A 16,741-nucleotide genomic window follows, 5' to 3' on the forward strand; every position below is an offset into this window, starting at 1 on the left:
GTTCTCCAAACTCATGCTTACTTCTGTGATTAACATTACTTTTAAAATGATGGCTGAAGTTAGTCACTTGACTTTTCAAGTGTTTGCACTTACAGAAACCCTTTCTCCACCCATACCTCCCAGGCTTACCTCTACTGAAGTATTTTCATTTATTTGTTTGCTTGTTTTTAAGCCACACCCAACTGTGCTCAGGGCTCATTTATGGATCTGTGAGCATGTGTTAACTTCTTTTTATTTTTTTAAGTATTTTTAAGTTTATTTAAACATCTTGATTACAAATATGATTGTGATTAGGTTTCAGTCATGTAAAGAACACCCCCCTTCACCAGTGCAACATTCCCACCACCAATGTCCCAAATCTCCCTCCATCCCACCCCACCCCCACCTGTACTCCAGACAGGCTTTCCAGTTCCCTCATTCATTCACATGATTATGGTAGTTCTCAGTGTAGTTATTTCTATAACTGCATCACCACTCTTTGTGGTGAGCTTCATGAAGTGAGCTGGAAGTTCCAGCCCTCCTCTCATTGTCTCAGGATTGTTGCAAAGATGACTTTTATTTTTTTTTAAAACCCATAGATGAGACTATTCTGTGTGTGTGTCTCTCTCTCCCTCTGACTTATTTCACTCAGCATAATAGACTCCATGTACATCCATGTGTAGGAAAATTTCATGACTTTATCTCTCCTGACAGCTGCATAATATTCCATTGTGTATATGTACCACAGTTTCTTTAGCCATTCATCTGATGAAGGGCATCTTGGTTGTTTCCAAAGCCTGGCTCTTGTGAATAGTGCTGCAATAAACATAGGTGTGAGGAAGGGGTTTTTGTATTGTATTCTTGTGTTCCTAGGGTATATTCCTAGGAGTGGTATAGCTGGATCATACAGGAGCTCAATTTCTAGTTTTTGGAGGAATCTCCATATCACTTTCCACAGAGGTTGGACTAGACAGCATTCCCACCAGCAGTGGATAAGAGTTCCTTTCTCTCCACATCCCCGCCAGCACCAACTGTTCTCATTCTTTGTGATGTGTACCAATCTCTGTGGTGTGAGATGGTATCTCATTGTTGTTTTGATTTGCATCTCCCTGATGATCAGTGATGAGCTTTTTTTCATGTGCCTTTTGGCCATTTGTATTTCTTTTTTATCAGTATCTGTTCATTTCTTCTCCCCATTTTTTGATGGGATTAGATGTTTTTTTCTTGTAAAGTTCTGCAGTGCCCTGTATATTTTGGATATTAGCCTTTTATCTGATGGATATTGGGTGAATAGTTTCTCCCACACGGTGGGAGGCTCTTGTATCCTGGACACTGTTTCTTTAGAGGTGCAGAAGCTTCTCAGCTTAATGTATTCCCATCTATTGATCTCTGCTTCCACTTGTTTGGAAAGTGCAGTTTCCTCCTTTAAGATGCCTTTAGTCTCAATGTCACAGAGTGTTTTACCTACATGTTGTTCTATATACCTTATGGTATCAGGTCTGATATCAAGGTCTTTAATCCATTTGGATTTTACCTTCGTACATGATGTTAACTGGGGGTCTATGTTCACTTTTTTGCAAGTGGCTAACCAGTTCTGCTAGCACCACTTGTTGAAGAGGTTTTCCCTGCTCCACTTAGGATTTCTTGCTCCTTTGTCAAAAATTAGGGGATTGTATGTCTGGGGAACATTGTCTGAGAACTCAAGCCTATTCCACTGATCTGAGGGTCTGTCTTTATTCCAATACCATGCTGTTTTGATAACTATTGCTTTGTAGTACAGTTTAAAGTCGAGGAAAGTAATGCCTCCCATCCTCCTTTTCCCTGGAGTGCTTTAGCTATTCGAGGGTGTTTATTGTTCCAGATGAACTTCATAAGTGTTTGATCCACTTCTTTGAAGAATGTCATGGGTATCTTTAGAGGGATCACATTAAATCTGTACAATGCTTTGGGGAGTATTGCCATTTTAATGATGTTAATCCTGCCAATCCATGAGCACGGTATGTGTTTCCATTTCCGTGTGTCCTCTCTTATTTCTTGGGCATGTGTCAACTTCTGGCAGGATTGGGATGCTGGGGATTGAATACAGGTCAGCCGCATGCAAGGAAAAAGCATTATCTGTTGCTCCAGCCCATGGAATGTTTTCAAACTAAAGGTGAATTTGAGCTGAAGAAAAACTGGCCCTATAAATAGCCCAGGTACAGTGGGACATTAGCCAGTTTAACTGTGATTAGTATAATGAACTGAATCAAGCCAGAATTTTGATTCACTTGTCAGATACCCACTTTGATGACAAATACTAAAAGAAGCAGTTCATAAGCTCAGTTGCACTGTGGGCAGTTTGCAGCTAGAGAAAATGACAAAGAGCACCACTTTGACTCTATCAATGGTACTTGCTGCACTGCTGAGTATTTTCCTCCTGTGCACACAGAGCATGAGCTCTCACCCAATTCTTCTGACAATCAAGGTAAAGACTAGATGAATGCCACCAGAGGCAAACCTCAGTAACTTTGGCTGTGAGCGAAAGGGAGCAATGAGGTTCAAACATATTCATGAAGAAATAAAAAAAATACTTGCTCTGGGCTAAAGAGTATAGTGGGTAGTGCTTGTGCCTTGTAAGCTGCGGACATGGCTTGATCCTAGTTTCCCAAATGGTCCTGCAGGCACCACCAGAAATGATCTGAGTGCAGGGCCAAGAGTGAGCCCTGAGGACTGTCAGGAATGGCTCAAAAACAAAAATATAGAGAAAGCTTGAGTCTATTTCCCACCCCCTTCCTCTCAAAGGCTTGTATAAATCCAAGAAAGGGTCAGTTTAATATATTTTCTTCTTTCTTTTTCTTCCTTCCTTCCTTCCTTCCTTCCTTCCTTCCTTCCTTCCTTCCTTCCTTCCTTCCTTCCTTCCTTCCCTCCCTCCCTCCCTTCCTTCCTTCCTTCCTTCCTTCCTTCCTCTCTCTCTCTTTTTTTTTTTCTTTCTTTGCTTTATTAAACAATTCCATGTCAGAAAGCCTACAGGTGACATGATGTCTGTGACAAGAAGCATGCCACACTGGAAAGTTATATTGGTGAAGGGGTGGTATACATTTGATGACTAACATCCAACTACGAATATTTTTGAAACTCCAGTGCTTAAATAAATTATAAAAGAAAGAAGAAAGAAAAGAAAGAAAGAAAGAAAGAAAGAAGAAAGAAAGAAAGAAAAAGAAAGAAAGAAAGAAAGAAAGAAAGAAAGAAAGAAAAAGAAAGAAGAAAGAAAGAAAGAAAGAAAGAGAAGCATGCTATGCATATTACTGTTTATTCTTTCTTAGACTGGGGAATCTATATGAGCCATGTGTGAGGGAAAAAAAAGTAGAAGAGCAGCCTGCTTAAGGAAAACTCCAACATAATGGCAATTATTAAAAAACAAAAACAAAATAACAAAAACAAAGCAAAAACACACTACAATTACTCTTATTTCTATTTTTTTCTTTGTTCTTTTTTGTTTTGGGGTCATACCCAGTGGTGCTCTCAGGGGTTACTTCTAGCTCTGCACTCAATAGTCACTCCCGGCAGGCTTGGGGGACCATACGAGATGCTGGGATTCGAACTGGGGTCTGTCCTGTGTTGGCCGAGTGCAAGGCACTCGCTGTGCTATCGCTCGGCCTAATTTTTTCTTATATTTAAGATCATACCAGAAATAAAGGTTTCTTCGTCATACTGAGTTGAACTTGGTCTAACAATAAGCATGAAGTTATAAATACATCACGTAAAATACTGTTTCATGTAAAGTATTTAAAAGAAAAACAACTAAAATTAGTATAACAAAGACAAAGCACAAATTTACTTTGAAAAATCTGATTTTATTTTCTGAATCAAAAAGAAGTATATCGTGTTAAATTCAGAATGTTAAACTTTCCATTGATCTCTCAAAATACTTTCCAGATATTGTTAACAGTGCTCAGAACTGTGTAAAAGTTAACATCCAATACCATATTTAAAGAAAAGCATTTCAATGCAGGCTCTATTTTTAGAAAACTTTCTCAAAGGTCAAGGCATTGGCAATTCTAATTTTAAAAGAAAAGAATTTTAATCATTATTGGAAATTTAAGTGACAGTGATTTTCAAGAATAATAAGATTTCTAAAACAAAAACAAAAAATTTCTGAGGGGCATACCTGACAGTAGTTCAATTAAACAGATTTCCGCCTGCTAAATTATTAAATGCATTAGTTCATTTTAAAAAAGGAAATTTATAAAATGGAACTTAAAAGTTATACTCTATATCAATTTGTTAACACACCATTTTAACCGTCATGTTTGCTAGCAGAATCATGAAATTAAAACCAAATTTTACCACCAGGGACAAATGACAAATGTTGCTCCTTGTTTACTAAAGAGCCTACCAATTTTTGGGTTTTATACCCATATTTTAAAAGCATGACCCAAGCCAGGAGTCACTTCATTTACTGGAAATGAACAGCTAGTTGTACTGGTCCTACCCGTTTCCTTTAACAAATCCAGTACTCCAAAATTGGGGGTTTTAAAAGAACATGATTTAGGACACTTTAAAATTCCAAAGTGCTTCTGACCTCACTCAAGTCCCTACAGTTTAGGAGACAGTGCTCAGAGCTAGTTATCATGTACTGAAGCATGTCCAGCATGCAGGCAAATGTTACTTGTTCAAATTGAGGTAAAACAGACAAAAAAAATTAACATTAGGGCCTGGAGAGATAACACAGCGGTGTTGGCCTTGCAAACAGCCGATCCAGGACCTAAGGTGGTTGGTTCGAATCCCGGTGTCCCATATGGTCCCCCGTGCCTGCCAGGAGCTATTTCTGAGCAGACAGCCAGGAGTAACCCCTGAGCATTGCCGGGTGTGGCCCAAAAACCAAAAACCAAAAAAAAAAAAAAAAAAAACATTAACAAAAGCTGCGTAATTAAAACTAATCTTTTGTTATTTCATAGAAATGTATTTTATGTTTTCTCACAAGAGATGCTAATGCCAGTAATTTGCTCCTCCAATTTAATATGTCAAAAAGAGGCTTCTTTCAAAGTCATTATTGGTAAAGAGTATTTTGAAATAAAGTCTTTTTTCTCAGAATCTGTGCTTTTATTCAGCATAATACAATTTCTTATTATCTTCCCTTTCAAATGCAGAGTCCAAACCCATAGTATCCATATTTTTTCAGATATCAAGCAATTCCAACAAGAATTCATACATGTAATTTCTTCACACAGGCAAGAAAGTTTGTAACACGTTCAAATACCAACAATTCTTCAGCAAAGCATAAGATGGCTGAGATTTTTGTAGCTATGATTTGTTTTTCAATACAAACACAGATACCAATCTTGATTTTGTGGGGTCAATATGTCAGTCAAATTTACTCCACTTTCAGGTTTCAAATAAAAAAACAATAGAATGAAAAATAACCAACTGGCAACAAGTCCCATATTTCAATGTTATTTTTAAATGAACAAGTATAATTTACTGCCAGTAATTATATGTATCTATTTATTTTTATTAAATAAGCACTGCCAGTTTATAAAAGGATTTGCAGGATTGGTACTTGGCACTGGGTTACCTGAATGCTTCGAGAACAAACAGAAACATTTAGAAAATACCAGCTCTCTAGCACTATTTTACTCTGTAATTTAAATATCCAAAAGCATTTTTAAATGTTACATTTCCTTTGATGGAGACGAAGAAGTATAGCTGCAGTTAACAGGTTGATTTTTAAAAAACAAATCCCTAAGCTACACTGTAATAGAATAGCACACTTGCCTTTTTATCATATGAAAAAATTCCAGGCAGACCAAAGTAAAGTCTGCAAATCAAAGTATTGTAAATAAAATTCATCTTACGTACCCCAGAGCAGAAGAGAAAAAAAAAAAGGAAAAGAGAGAAAGAAAAAGAGACTATTCCTCTCCTAAAGCCCACCCAAAACTCTTTAGTTCTGAGCCTGACATTTCTCAAGATGTTAATAAGAGAAGCTTTTACGCACTTAAAAAGCTGTAGCAGTAACTGTTGAAATCACCACACTACAGAGGAAATGCCATAAAAGATTCAGCTGCCCCCTCATCCCTAACCACCCCCCACCCCAATAATATGTAAAAGCTCCTATTAAAGGGTTTTTCTTATGCTAGTCAAGTCATACCACCTAGTGTGCTACAGACTAAAACTAGCAGCATTAGAGCAATAAAGTGAACATAGGAAGCAGACAGGAATGATCTAAATGCCTACTTAGAAGAAACAAAGCAGCAGACAGGACCCTTTGCCCTCATGTTGTTTTCAGGGAACAGTCAGATTTATCCACATTAACAAAAATTTAACAAAGCATCCCCAAGACACCAGGAAAAAACCTGACCTTTCCAGTCAAAGGGCACAGAGAGGCCTCCTCCATATCCTGGAGTTGAATGAGTTCAAAGATTGGCAATAAAGAAAAAAGAATGCGCAAGGGTTGTGATGGAAACAAGCTTTGGAGTTTATCGAACAGTCACACCAAGTTTCTCCAGCACACGAACACCCTTTTCTTGGTATTCTTGCCGGGTCATCCAAAAGTTGTCTTTGTCTTTCATGATGTCCGCAAGAACAGCACCTCCCAGGAATACCATGTGCTTTCTGCGGGGTGGGTCTTCAATGCGGATCTTGAATTTCTAAAGGAGGAAGAGGAGGTAAGCTGTTACATGGACATAATGTTTTCCGCTGAAGAGAAATTATTTTTCCCCTGCAGTCTCTTGTGACGCTCTCTGACAAACAGGACAGCAGGATTCCATGTGGCCTGTGCTCCATGCTAAGGGACTAAAGGCCCCTCCCAGTGAGCCTGCAATGATCCAAATTTACCCCAAGTCGCATCATTTTAACAACACTACTGGATATTCTCAAAGTGACTTGATTCATGGAGGTTTGGAGCAGTGGAGCAGCATAGGGTGTTTGCCTTGCAGCACTGACCAATGAAACCGCAATTCAATCCCCTGGCGTCCCATATGATCCCCCAAGCCAGGAGTGATTTCTGAGTGCAGAGCCGGGAGTAACCCCTGAGCATCACCAGGTGTAGCCCCAAAACAATAAAAACAAAAGTGACTTGATTCAAATGACAAACTACATGATTACAAGGACAAGTGCCCTGAGTGCAGCAAGCTTCTCATCAATTATTGGATATCCACAAGAGCAAATCACTCAGCTATCACATGAAGTATCTGTTAAGGGGTTTCTTTTTCTTAATTGTAGTTCAGGTAACAGTGTTGACTTTTTCCTTTTTTTCTTTTCATTTTTGGTTTTTTGGGTAACACCTGGCAGCGCTCAGGGGTTACTCCTGACTCTATGTTCAGAAATTGCCTCTGGCAGGTACATGGGACCATATGGGATGCTGGGATTCTAACCACCGTCCTTCTGCATGAAAGGCAAATGCCTTACCTCCAAGCTATCTCTCCAGCCCCAACAGTGTTGACATTTATATTTTTGATGTACAAAGTCACTGCACCTCCACCACTACCAAAGTGCTCAAGATCTTCTACCACTATCCTGATGTACTTCCAGTCTGCCTTTTGGCCCCCGACTCGTTCTACTACTTGGCAACCTCAGTCAGTAGTTACTTCCCAAGGGTTTGTTATCACTATTACTGTGGATTTTCCTGCTTTGGTTTTTTTATATGTTGCTGATGAGTGAAGTCAGCTGGTTGTGTTCTTCTCCTTGTAACTTCTTTAACTTAGTATGACTTAAAGAAACTTTTTAAATTTTGGAGCCACACCAGTGGTGCTCAGCGGTTACTTCAGGCTCTGAGTAATTTCACTCAGAAATTACTTTTTGTGAGAGTTAGCACAGTGAGTAGAGCATTTATCTTGCATGCAGCTGACCCAGGTTCGATCCCTGGCATCCCACATGGTCCCTCAAACCCACCAGGAATGATTCCTGAGCAGAGCCAGGAGTAATCCTTGAGTGCCACTGGATATGGGGTGGGGTGGAGAGAGAAGGGAAGGAGAGATGGGGAGGGGGGAGGAAAGGAGGAGGGGAAGAAGAAGAGAAGAAAGAAAACGGAAAGAAAGAAAGAAGAAGAAAGAAAGAAAGAAAGGAAAGAAAAGAGAAAAGAAAGAAAGAAAGAAAGAAAGAAAAAGGAAGAAGAAAGAAAGAAAGAAGAAGAGAAAGAAGAAAGAAAGAAAGAAAGAAAGAATGAAAGAAAGAAAAAGAAAACAAGAAAGAAAGAGAAGAAAGAAAGAGAATGAACGAAAGAAAGAGAAAGAAAAAACAAAGAAAGAAAGAAGGAAGGAAGAAAGAAAGAGAAAGAAGAAAGAAAGAAGAAAGAAGAAGAAAGAAAGAAAGAAGGAAGGAAGAAGAAAGAAGAGAAGAAGAAAGAAGAAAAGAAAGAAAGAAGAAAGAAAGAAAAAGAAAGAAAGAAAGAAAGAAAAAGAAAGAAAAAGAAAGAAAGAAAGAAAGAGAAAGAAAGAACGAAAGAAGAAAGAGAGAAAGAGAAAGAAGAAAGAAAGAAAGAAAGAAGAGAAGAAAGAAAGAGAGAAAGAAAGAAAAAAGAGAGAAAGAGAAAGAAAGAAAGAAAGAAAAAGAAAAGGAAGAAAAGGAAGGAAGGAAGGAAGAAAAGGAAGGAAGGAAGGAAGAAAAGGAAGGAAGGAAGGAAGAAAAGGAAGGAAGGAAGGAAAGGGGGAGAGAGAGAGAGAGAGAGAGAGAGAGAGAGAGAGAGAGAGAGAGAGAGAGAGAGAGAGAGAGAGAGAGAAATTACTCAGTGGGTTTGTGGGACCCAATGGGGAATGAACCCTGGTTGATCTTGAGCAAGGCAAGTGCTCTACCCATTGTGCTATCGCTCAGGTCCCTTGAAGAAACTTTTGTCTTCAAGGTCTAATCCTGCTATGAGACTAAATCCTTTACAACGAAATAAAATTTAAAGTCTTTCCTTACAAGCAAAGGTCATTTTCTATTGTTTCAAATTAAAATGAAAAGTTCTAAAAATAAACAAGACCAAATTTAGTCAAACTAAACATGGGGGTCCTGGGAGACAATGAACACTGCGCCTAAAATTAAAGACAACTGGGATAAAATCTGGGATCTTTAATCATTACTGTCTAAAAGGATACACTAAACCTCAGTTAACTTTTCTTTTTTCCTTTCTGGGGGCCCATATCTGGTTGCGCTCTGGGGTTACTCCTGGTTCTGCACCCAAAACTCATTCCTAGTATGCTTGCGGGACCAAATGGGATGTTAGGGATCAAACCTAGGTCGACTGAAAGCAAGGCCGAAAGCATTACCCACTGTTCTATTGCTCAGGCTCCTCAGTTAACATTTTTTGTTTGTTTTTGGGCCACACTCAGTGACACTCAGGAATCACTTCTGGCTCTGCATTCAGGAATCACTCCTGGCAGGCTCATGGACCATATGGGATGCTGGGGATCAAACCAGGGTCTATGCCGGGTTGGCAGCGTGCAAGTCAAATGTCTTACCGCTGTGCTATCACTCACCCCTCTCCCTCAGTTAACTTTTGACAGAGAAATTTTTAATGACATAAGAGTTGAGCTGCATGGTAAAAAGGGTAAGACACTTGCCTTGCATGAGGCCAACATAGGTTTAATCCCCAGGATCCCATACAGCCCCCTAAATCTACTGAGAATGGTTCCTAAACACAAGGCTAGAGTAAATGCTAAACATGAAGGGGAGTGACTCAAAAACAAAAACAAAGAAAAGGCATAGCAGTTTTACAGTGTTTTAACTGTACAAAAAAACTCAAATAAAAATCATTCTAAATAATAGATCTTCACATATCATATGCAATTGTAGAGTTCAGATTTGTGACATAAAAAAACACCAGTTTACCATATAGATAAGTTCTGCTGCTAATCTACCATTTTAATTGGTTATCTTTTTGTCTGGAATCAACAGGAAAGCAAAAGGCTGGGGCCTTTCAGATCTCTTCTAGCAACAATGCAGTGCTACTGTGAGACAGTGCACACAAATAATGTGAGACATCGGGTAACACTGTATAAAGGAAGAGGCCTGGCTTATCCCTGGGTAATATTTTTAAAAACCAAACCAGTCAGTCTGCGCAACGCTCAACCTGCTCCCACTGCAGTGAAAAGAAACCGAGACAGCACCTACAGACATGGGTGCTCTCTCTGCCTTTGGAATAGGTTCACAGAACAGGAGGCCTGAGGACAAGAAGGCTTCTTATTCTCATAGAAGCATCTCTCTCCCCCTCCATAACACTCTGCAGTCCCCTGAAAACTTAGGCTGTCAGACTATTCTGGACGTACCTCCTCGTCAAAGTTATCTATAGATTTCCTGGTTATTTTCGTCCCTAGACAAAACTGCATGCAAGTACTCTCCCCACCTCTTGCCGGAATAATCCTCAGTGACTCTGCCTTTCTCTCCCTTTCAGGCTCCAAAGGCAAAGCACCAAATCATGTGACCAACTCTCTACTTTGCATTTGGTCTCAAGCAACTAACAGCAGAGAAACTCATTATCTTAAGTAATGTATCCCTCTTCCCAATCCAGCCCTTTAAGGCTCTTCAGCAATCCAGACTTGTATCTCTCTGCCAATCTCCAGGTCAGCCACTTCAGTCCTCTGCTGCTATCTGAGACCTCCAAACCAGTCTGTCTATAATACTGTTTTTCCTCCCTTTGTCAAAAGTTACCACACCAGACTTAAGGATCCCTTAAAATTAGTCAGATACCTGATTTTGTGAAAAACCCTCCTGATACTTTAATCTCACCAGGAACAAAATCAGATTCTTCAGTGGTTGCACAGAGACCTGTTAAGCTGTCACCTTTATGACCGGATACCCCAATCCTCTCATTTATTCTGCCCCAGATACCTTCATCCACACACAGCCCTGCTCAAGGCATGTGCAGGTCTCATCTTTCAGAAACTGCTCAATCCCTCATGCCACAAAGGCCTCAAAGCTACTCATTAGAGAGGCATTCCCTGTTCTCGCCACCAGAAGGAAGGTATCTTCTCTATTACTACTGTGGCAAACAGAGCCTTACCTTACTTTCCATCACAGCTATACTACCAAACAGATTAAAAACAGAGTTTTTATCTTGCTCAACTTTGTTCTGTTCCCCCAATATTTAGCATCAATATTTAGCACTCAGAGGGAATGAATACACAAATACAGGAGCGATTTTTTGTGTTTTTTTGGATCATACCCAACGGCGCTCAGAGGTTACTCCTGGCTTTTTACTCATACATCACTCCTGGCAGACTCGGGAGACCATATGGGATGCTGGGAATCGAACAAGGGTCCATGGTCCATCCTATGTTGGGCGCATGCAAGGCAAACATCCTAGCGCTGTGCTATCGCTCTGGCCCCACACGAGTAATTTTAAAGTATTTGTATTATTCACTAAAATCCTAAAATGAAAATAGACTGAGCAGTGTCCAGGTGTTGCCCCTGGCTTTACACTCAGAAAACAATTAACTAAAGAACCATCAACTTTTGCATATTAGTTATATATTTTTATTTCATGTATTATTAAAAGACTATCAAAGTATTTCGAGAACTATAGTTGATGAGCTTGCAAAATTATTAGAAACAAATTTATTTTATATATTTTCCCCAACCCTATTTTATATTTTTACTGGAGAAACAAAACATGCAACAAATAGAAAATAGCCTTTTTCTTTCTCTTTCTCTTTCTCTTCTCTCTCTCTCTCTCTCTCTCTCTCTCTCTCTCTCTCTCTCTCTCTCTCTCTCTCTCTCTCTCTCTCTCTTCCTCTCCTCCCTCCCTCCCTCCCTCCCTCCCTCCCTTCCTTTTGTTTTTGAGTCATACCCGGCAGTACTCAGGGGTTATTCCTGGCTCTATGCTCAGAAATCGCTCCTGGAAGGCTCAGGGGACCATATGGGATGCCAGGATTCGAACCACTGACCTTCTGCATACAAGGCAAATGCCTTACCTCCATGATATCTCTCTGGCCCCAAATTCAAGTTTTTTTGTTTTTTTGTTTTTGCCAGGAGGGATTTCTAAGTGCAGAGCCAGAAGCAACACTTGAGAGCTGTCAGGTGTGGCTAAAAACAAACAGAAACTAAAAAAAAAAAAAAAAAAAAGAGAGCGAGCGAAAAATCCAAAAATTTTGCTGAAGGCTAATTACATATTCAGGAAATAATTCAAAACAGAGGCTGGAGCAATAGGACAGTGAATAAGGTGCCTGCCTTGCATTCAGCAGATCCTTAACACCCAATATGGTCTGGGTTCCCTGACCCCTGCCAGGAGTGATCCCTGAGTGCAGAGACAAGAGTAAGCCTTGAGCACAGCCAGGTGGCAAACAGAAAATAATTTTCATTCAAAACACAAGAAGGCATTTACATCTCCTCAGTAGCACAGTGAGCTCTTCCCATGCTGAATTCACTGGGACTGCAGGCTATATTTTACAGAAGAACCAGAGCTTTCCAGCCTGCTTGCTGCCCTCCATCCATTGACTAGGGACCAGAAGCAAGCTCATACTTGCTTCTAATTATTCCAAGGCCACAGGTGACTGAGACAGCATTAGGCTTAGAAAGACTTCTGGCTCCCTCTGGTGGTTGTCTAGAGTCACAAGCTATCTTACAGGGTATTTAACGTTAGGTTGGATTATTAATACTTACAGAAAGTTTTTCCACATCACCCTTCAAAACTCGTTCTAAGTAAAGCTGTTTAAGTTCTCGTTCCAACCTGGATGGCAGCCCAGGGTACATAGTAGATCCTCCAGAAAGCACAATATGTTTGTAGAATTCAGATCTAGAAAGACAAAATTGGTATTTACTGGGGTTTCAGATTAGGAAAACTGTATTTTTTTCCCAATATCTTTATTTAAGCATCATGATTACAACATGTCTGTACTTGGGTCTTAGTTCTCCCCTTCACAGGTGCAACATTCCCACTACTAATGCCTCCTGTCTCCCTCTTCTCCCCACCCCCTCCCTATATTTAAGACAAGCATTCTATTTCTCTTACTCACTACCATTGTCTTGATAGTTGTCAGTGTAGTTATTTCTCTAACTGCACTCACCACTCTTTGTGGTAAGCTTCATATTGTGGGCCGGTCCCTCCAGCCCTCATCTCTATTGTCTCTGTGTATTATTACAGTGTCTTTTATTTTTCTTAAAACCCATAGATGAGTGAGACTGTGTCTATCTCTCTCCCTGGCTTATTCCACACAGCATAAGAATTTCCATGTCCATCCATGATAGGAAAATTTCATAACTTCATTTTTCCTGAAGGCTGCATAATATTCCTTTGTGTATATGTACCACAGCTGTTGTCGGGCATCTGGGTTGCTTCTAGATTCTGGCTACTGTAGCTAGCAATGAATATAGGTGTGCAGAAGGCATTTTTGTGTAGTGTTTTTGTGCTCCTAAGGCATATCCCTAGGAGTGGTATAGCTGGATCATATGGGAGCTCCAGTTTTTTTGAGGAATCTTCAGATTGGGAAAACAATATTTCTATCAGCTTGAGGAATTTGCTGAGAGAAATAAAATTTGACACATAAATCACAGAACTTAATGTTTGCTATTCTTATTGTTGTTAGATAACAAATTCTTTGTGTGTGCTTTTTGGTGCTGAGAATGGATCCATGGTTTAAACAAGGGGTTCAATACTCTACTGCTACACTCTATCCCTTGTCCTAAATCCTCTTTCATGTCAAATTTGTCATAATTTAAAAAAAAAATAATTCGGGGATGACATTGGGCTACACCTAGCAGTGCTCAATTCCCAGCTCTATGCTCAGGACTGATAACTGATGATGCCAGGGGACCTGTGGTGCCAGAAATTGGAACTAGATGGGTGGGATGCAGGCAAGAAGCCTATACCTTACCTATACTATCTTTCTGGCCCTGAAAAAACCTTCTGGAGCACTCAGTAAGCTTTCTCACATAAAGGTAATGAATGAGTTTGCCACTTAGAGCCATAAATCATAAAACAAATGCCAGTATTTTGACTGTGTTAACACAGGATGCCTCTGAAGCCAATGAAATCAATGGTTTACTATAATTAACAATTTTCACTGGGATCCTACTTTTTAATTTCTCTCTTTTTTTTTTTTTGCTTGAGATTGTCCTCTCTTTTATATCAGTGAGTCTGCTTCTTATAGCTTCCTCTATCTTAAATAAGCTGTTAGATATGAAAATCAAATCTAAAATAACTGCTATGTAGTAAAAATAATCCAGCTGTTTGAGCCTTTTAACACCATCATATATTAGTCAGTGGTTGAAAGACTGTGTGAAGTGAGAAATGAAGGTCTGAAGAGCAGTAAAAATAGTAAAGCTCAGGGGCCGGAGCGGTGGTGCACTGGTTGGGTGTTTGCCTTGTAAGCTGCTGACCTAGGACAGACCATGGTTCAATCCCCTGGCGTTCCATATGGTTCCCCCCAACCAGGAGTGATTTCTGAGTGCATAGCCAGGAATAACCCCTAAGTGTCACTGGGTATGGCCCCAAAACAAACAAAAAACCAAAGAAAACTGATAAAGCTCAAAAAAAAAAATCACATTCATTTTAGGCTCATTCAGACTGGCTTCCAGATTGTTACTTATTTCAATGTAAGCTACTCTAATTCTCAGTTCCAGAAGAGCAGTGTTTTTATATCCATATGTGTAATTTATTTAGTAGTGCCAGGGGCAATTTGACTTTACATTTGACTTGTGAGGCAGGCACTCTATCACTGTGCTACACAGGGTGAGATGAGGCCTATGTGTATTTGTATCAACAATTGCACTGAAGCCCCCTGAAAAACCACTATGAACCACTCCTGTTACTATATAAGCTCATCAGTCTAAAGCTACAGACCCTAAAATTTGTGGACTGCTTAGTTGCTTGTGACTGTGTGAAACCCCATGATTTTAATTCTGATTTCTCAGGAATATACAAAATATTAAATAAATTATTCCTACCTACCAAGGGGCAAGCTTCAGGGAAGTGGGGAAACTGATGACCAGGGTCAAGAGAATATTACACTTGGTAGTGCAATATTGAATGCCAGAAAAAACTGTACTATGAACAACTCCATAAACCACACTGTTTAAAATAAAGACATTTCATAAAAAAAAAAAAGGGGGGGGGCTGGGCCCAGGACCTAAGGTGGTTGGTTTGAATCCCGGCGTCCCATATGGTCCCCCATGCCTGCCAGGAGCGATTTCTGAGCAGATAGCCAGGAGTAACCCCTGAGCACCGCCAGGTGTGGCCCCAAAACCAAAACAAACAAACATAAAAACAAACAAACAAACAAACCCTGGAAAACCTTTTGTTGTGATAACCAGAGGTGAACTGTGTCTTGCCTATCAGTCTATGTGTCTTGCCTATGTGTCTTGCAGTGATGACACACTTGGCTTCAGGACCCAACTGCAATCCTTTGTGGTGGTACTTGCACACACATGTATTGGGGGTGGTACTCTAGCTGCTGTGCTTGTTGGGGCTCATTATAGTGCTCACACACACTGGTGGTCACCAGAAATATAATTCCTGGCTATAGTGGTTGTACATCTTTTTTTTTTTTTTTGGTTTTTTGATGCTCAGGGGTTACTCCTGGCTAAGCGCTCAGAAATTGTCCCTGGCTTGGGGGGACCATATGGTGCTTGCCAGGGGTTAGGTCCCTCTTGGTCAGTTTTGGTGCTCACACACACTTGGCTACAAAACAGCAGGAAGCTTCTGTGGTGCTGGGAACCATGGTCAACAGAGCTGCAGGACGGAGCTCAGTGCAATATGGTAGCACTGGGGATTGGATTAGCACTGGCAAAGCAGGGTCCCTAAGTTATTCCTCCAGGCCTGAGTTGTACTCCTTTCCAAAGTTCACTCTGTGGAGAAGAGCCTAACTACTTCAGGAATGCCAACAGTTTCATCAACAATAGGAATCTGCTTTTAAGTACAATTTTGCTATTAATGATCATCAAAAGACAAATGCATATACCTAATCCCTGCATGTCACAGATTATGTGACAAAGTCTGGTACAGAGAGGTATGTTCAACACTGAAGCTAATAGCAACAACTAAAGTGTGCAACCTCTAGCAAGTGCCAGAACTAAAGATGTATGAGCATTTTGTCTAAGTATGTGACCCCAAGTAAGCACCACAACCTAGTCATCACAGCAACAACAAAGGGGAAAGAAAAGGAAACAGGGAGAATATATGCATTCACTCTATGGCAAGGAGCTCAAGAAACAGCAAGATAAAGCAAATATGCATAAAATAAAATTAATAAAACAAAAATCTGAACAGAGGGCCCGGAGAGATAGCACAGCGGTGTTTGCCTTGCAAGCAGCCTATTCAGGACCAAAAGTGGTTGGTTCGAATCCCGGTGTCCCATATGGTCCCCCGTGCCTGCCAGGAGCTATTTCTGAGCAGACAGCCAGGAGTAACCCCTGAGCACCGCTGGGTGTGGCCCAAAAACCAAAAAAAAAAAAAAAAAAAAAAAAAATCTGAACAGAGTGCAGATGAAGTCTTTTTTTTTTGGGGGGGGGGGGGGTTGGGGCTATACCCTGTGACACTCAGAGTTACTCCTGGCTGGCTATGTGCTCAAAAATTGCTCCTGGCTTGGGGAATCATATAGGACGCCAAGGGAATGACCCATGGTCTGTCCTAGGCTAGCACGGGCAAGGTAGGCGCCTTACCACTTGCGCCACCGCTCTGGCCCCTGAAGTCTTTGCCTTTCACAACTTTATTTTTTCTGTTTTGTTTTGGTCTGATTTGGGGCCACACCCGGCCAATGCTCAAGGGTTACTCCGGGCTCTGCAACTTTAAATTTTAAATGATTAAAAAAAAATTCTGGGTCTGAGAACTAGCTTAACACAGAGTAAAGCAAATGCCCAGCATGTCGCCCCT

The 16,741-nt window shown here is 40.4% G+C and overlaps 1 protein-coding gene across 2 annotated transcripts in view; it reads right to left on the minus strand.

Annotated features, from left to right (window-relative positions):
* Window positions 1-5,979: 5,979 nt before the first annotated feature.
* The window catches only part of ACTR2 (actin related protein 2), a 47,825-nt gene continuing 37,063 nt past the window's right edge, over window positions 5,980-16,741 (minus strand). For both annotated transcript variants that reach the window (XM_049784744.1, XM_049784745.1), the window contains exons 8-9: window positions 12,535-12,667; window positions 5,980-6,605 (exon numbers count right to left, since the gene is read on the minus strand). In XM_049784744.1, coding sequence (XP_049640701.1) covers window positions 6,435-6,605; window positions 12,535-12,667 — 304 coding nt within the window. In that variant the 3' untranslated portion in view covers window positions 5,980-6,434. The remainder of the gene's footprint in view (window positions 6,606-12,534; window positions 12,668-16,741) is intronic.

This window comes from Suncus etruscus, chromosome 12 (genome assembly GCF_024139225.1).
Source record: "Suncus etruscus isolate mSunEtr1 chromosome 12, mSunEtr1.pri.cur, whole genome shotgun sequence".
Classification (NCBI taxonomy): domain Eukaryota; kingdom Metazoa; phylum Chordata; class Mammalia; order Eulipotyphla; family Soricidae; genus Suncus; species Suncus etruscus.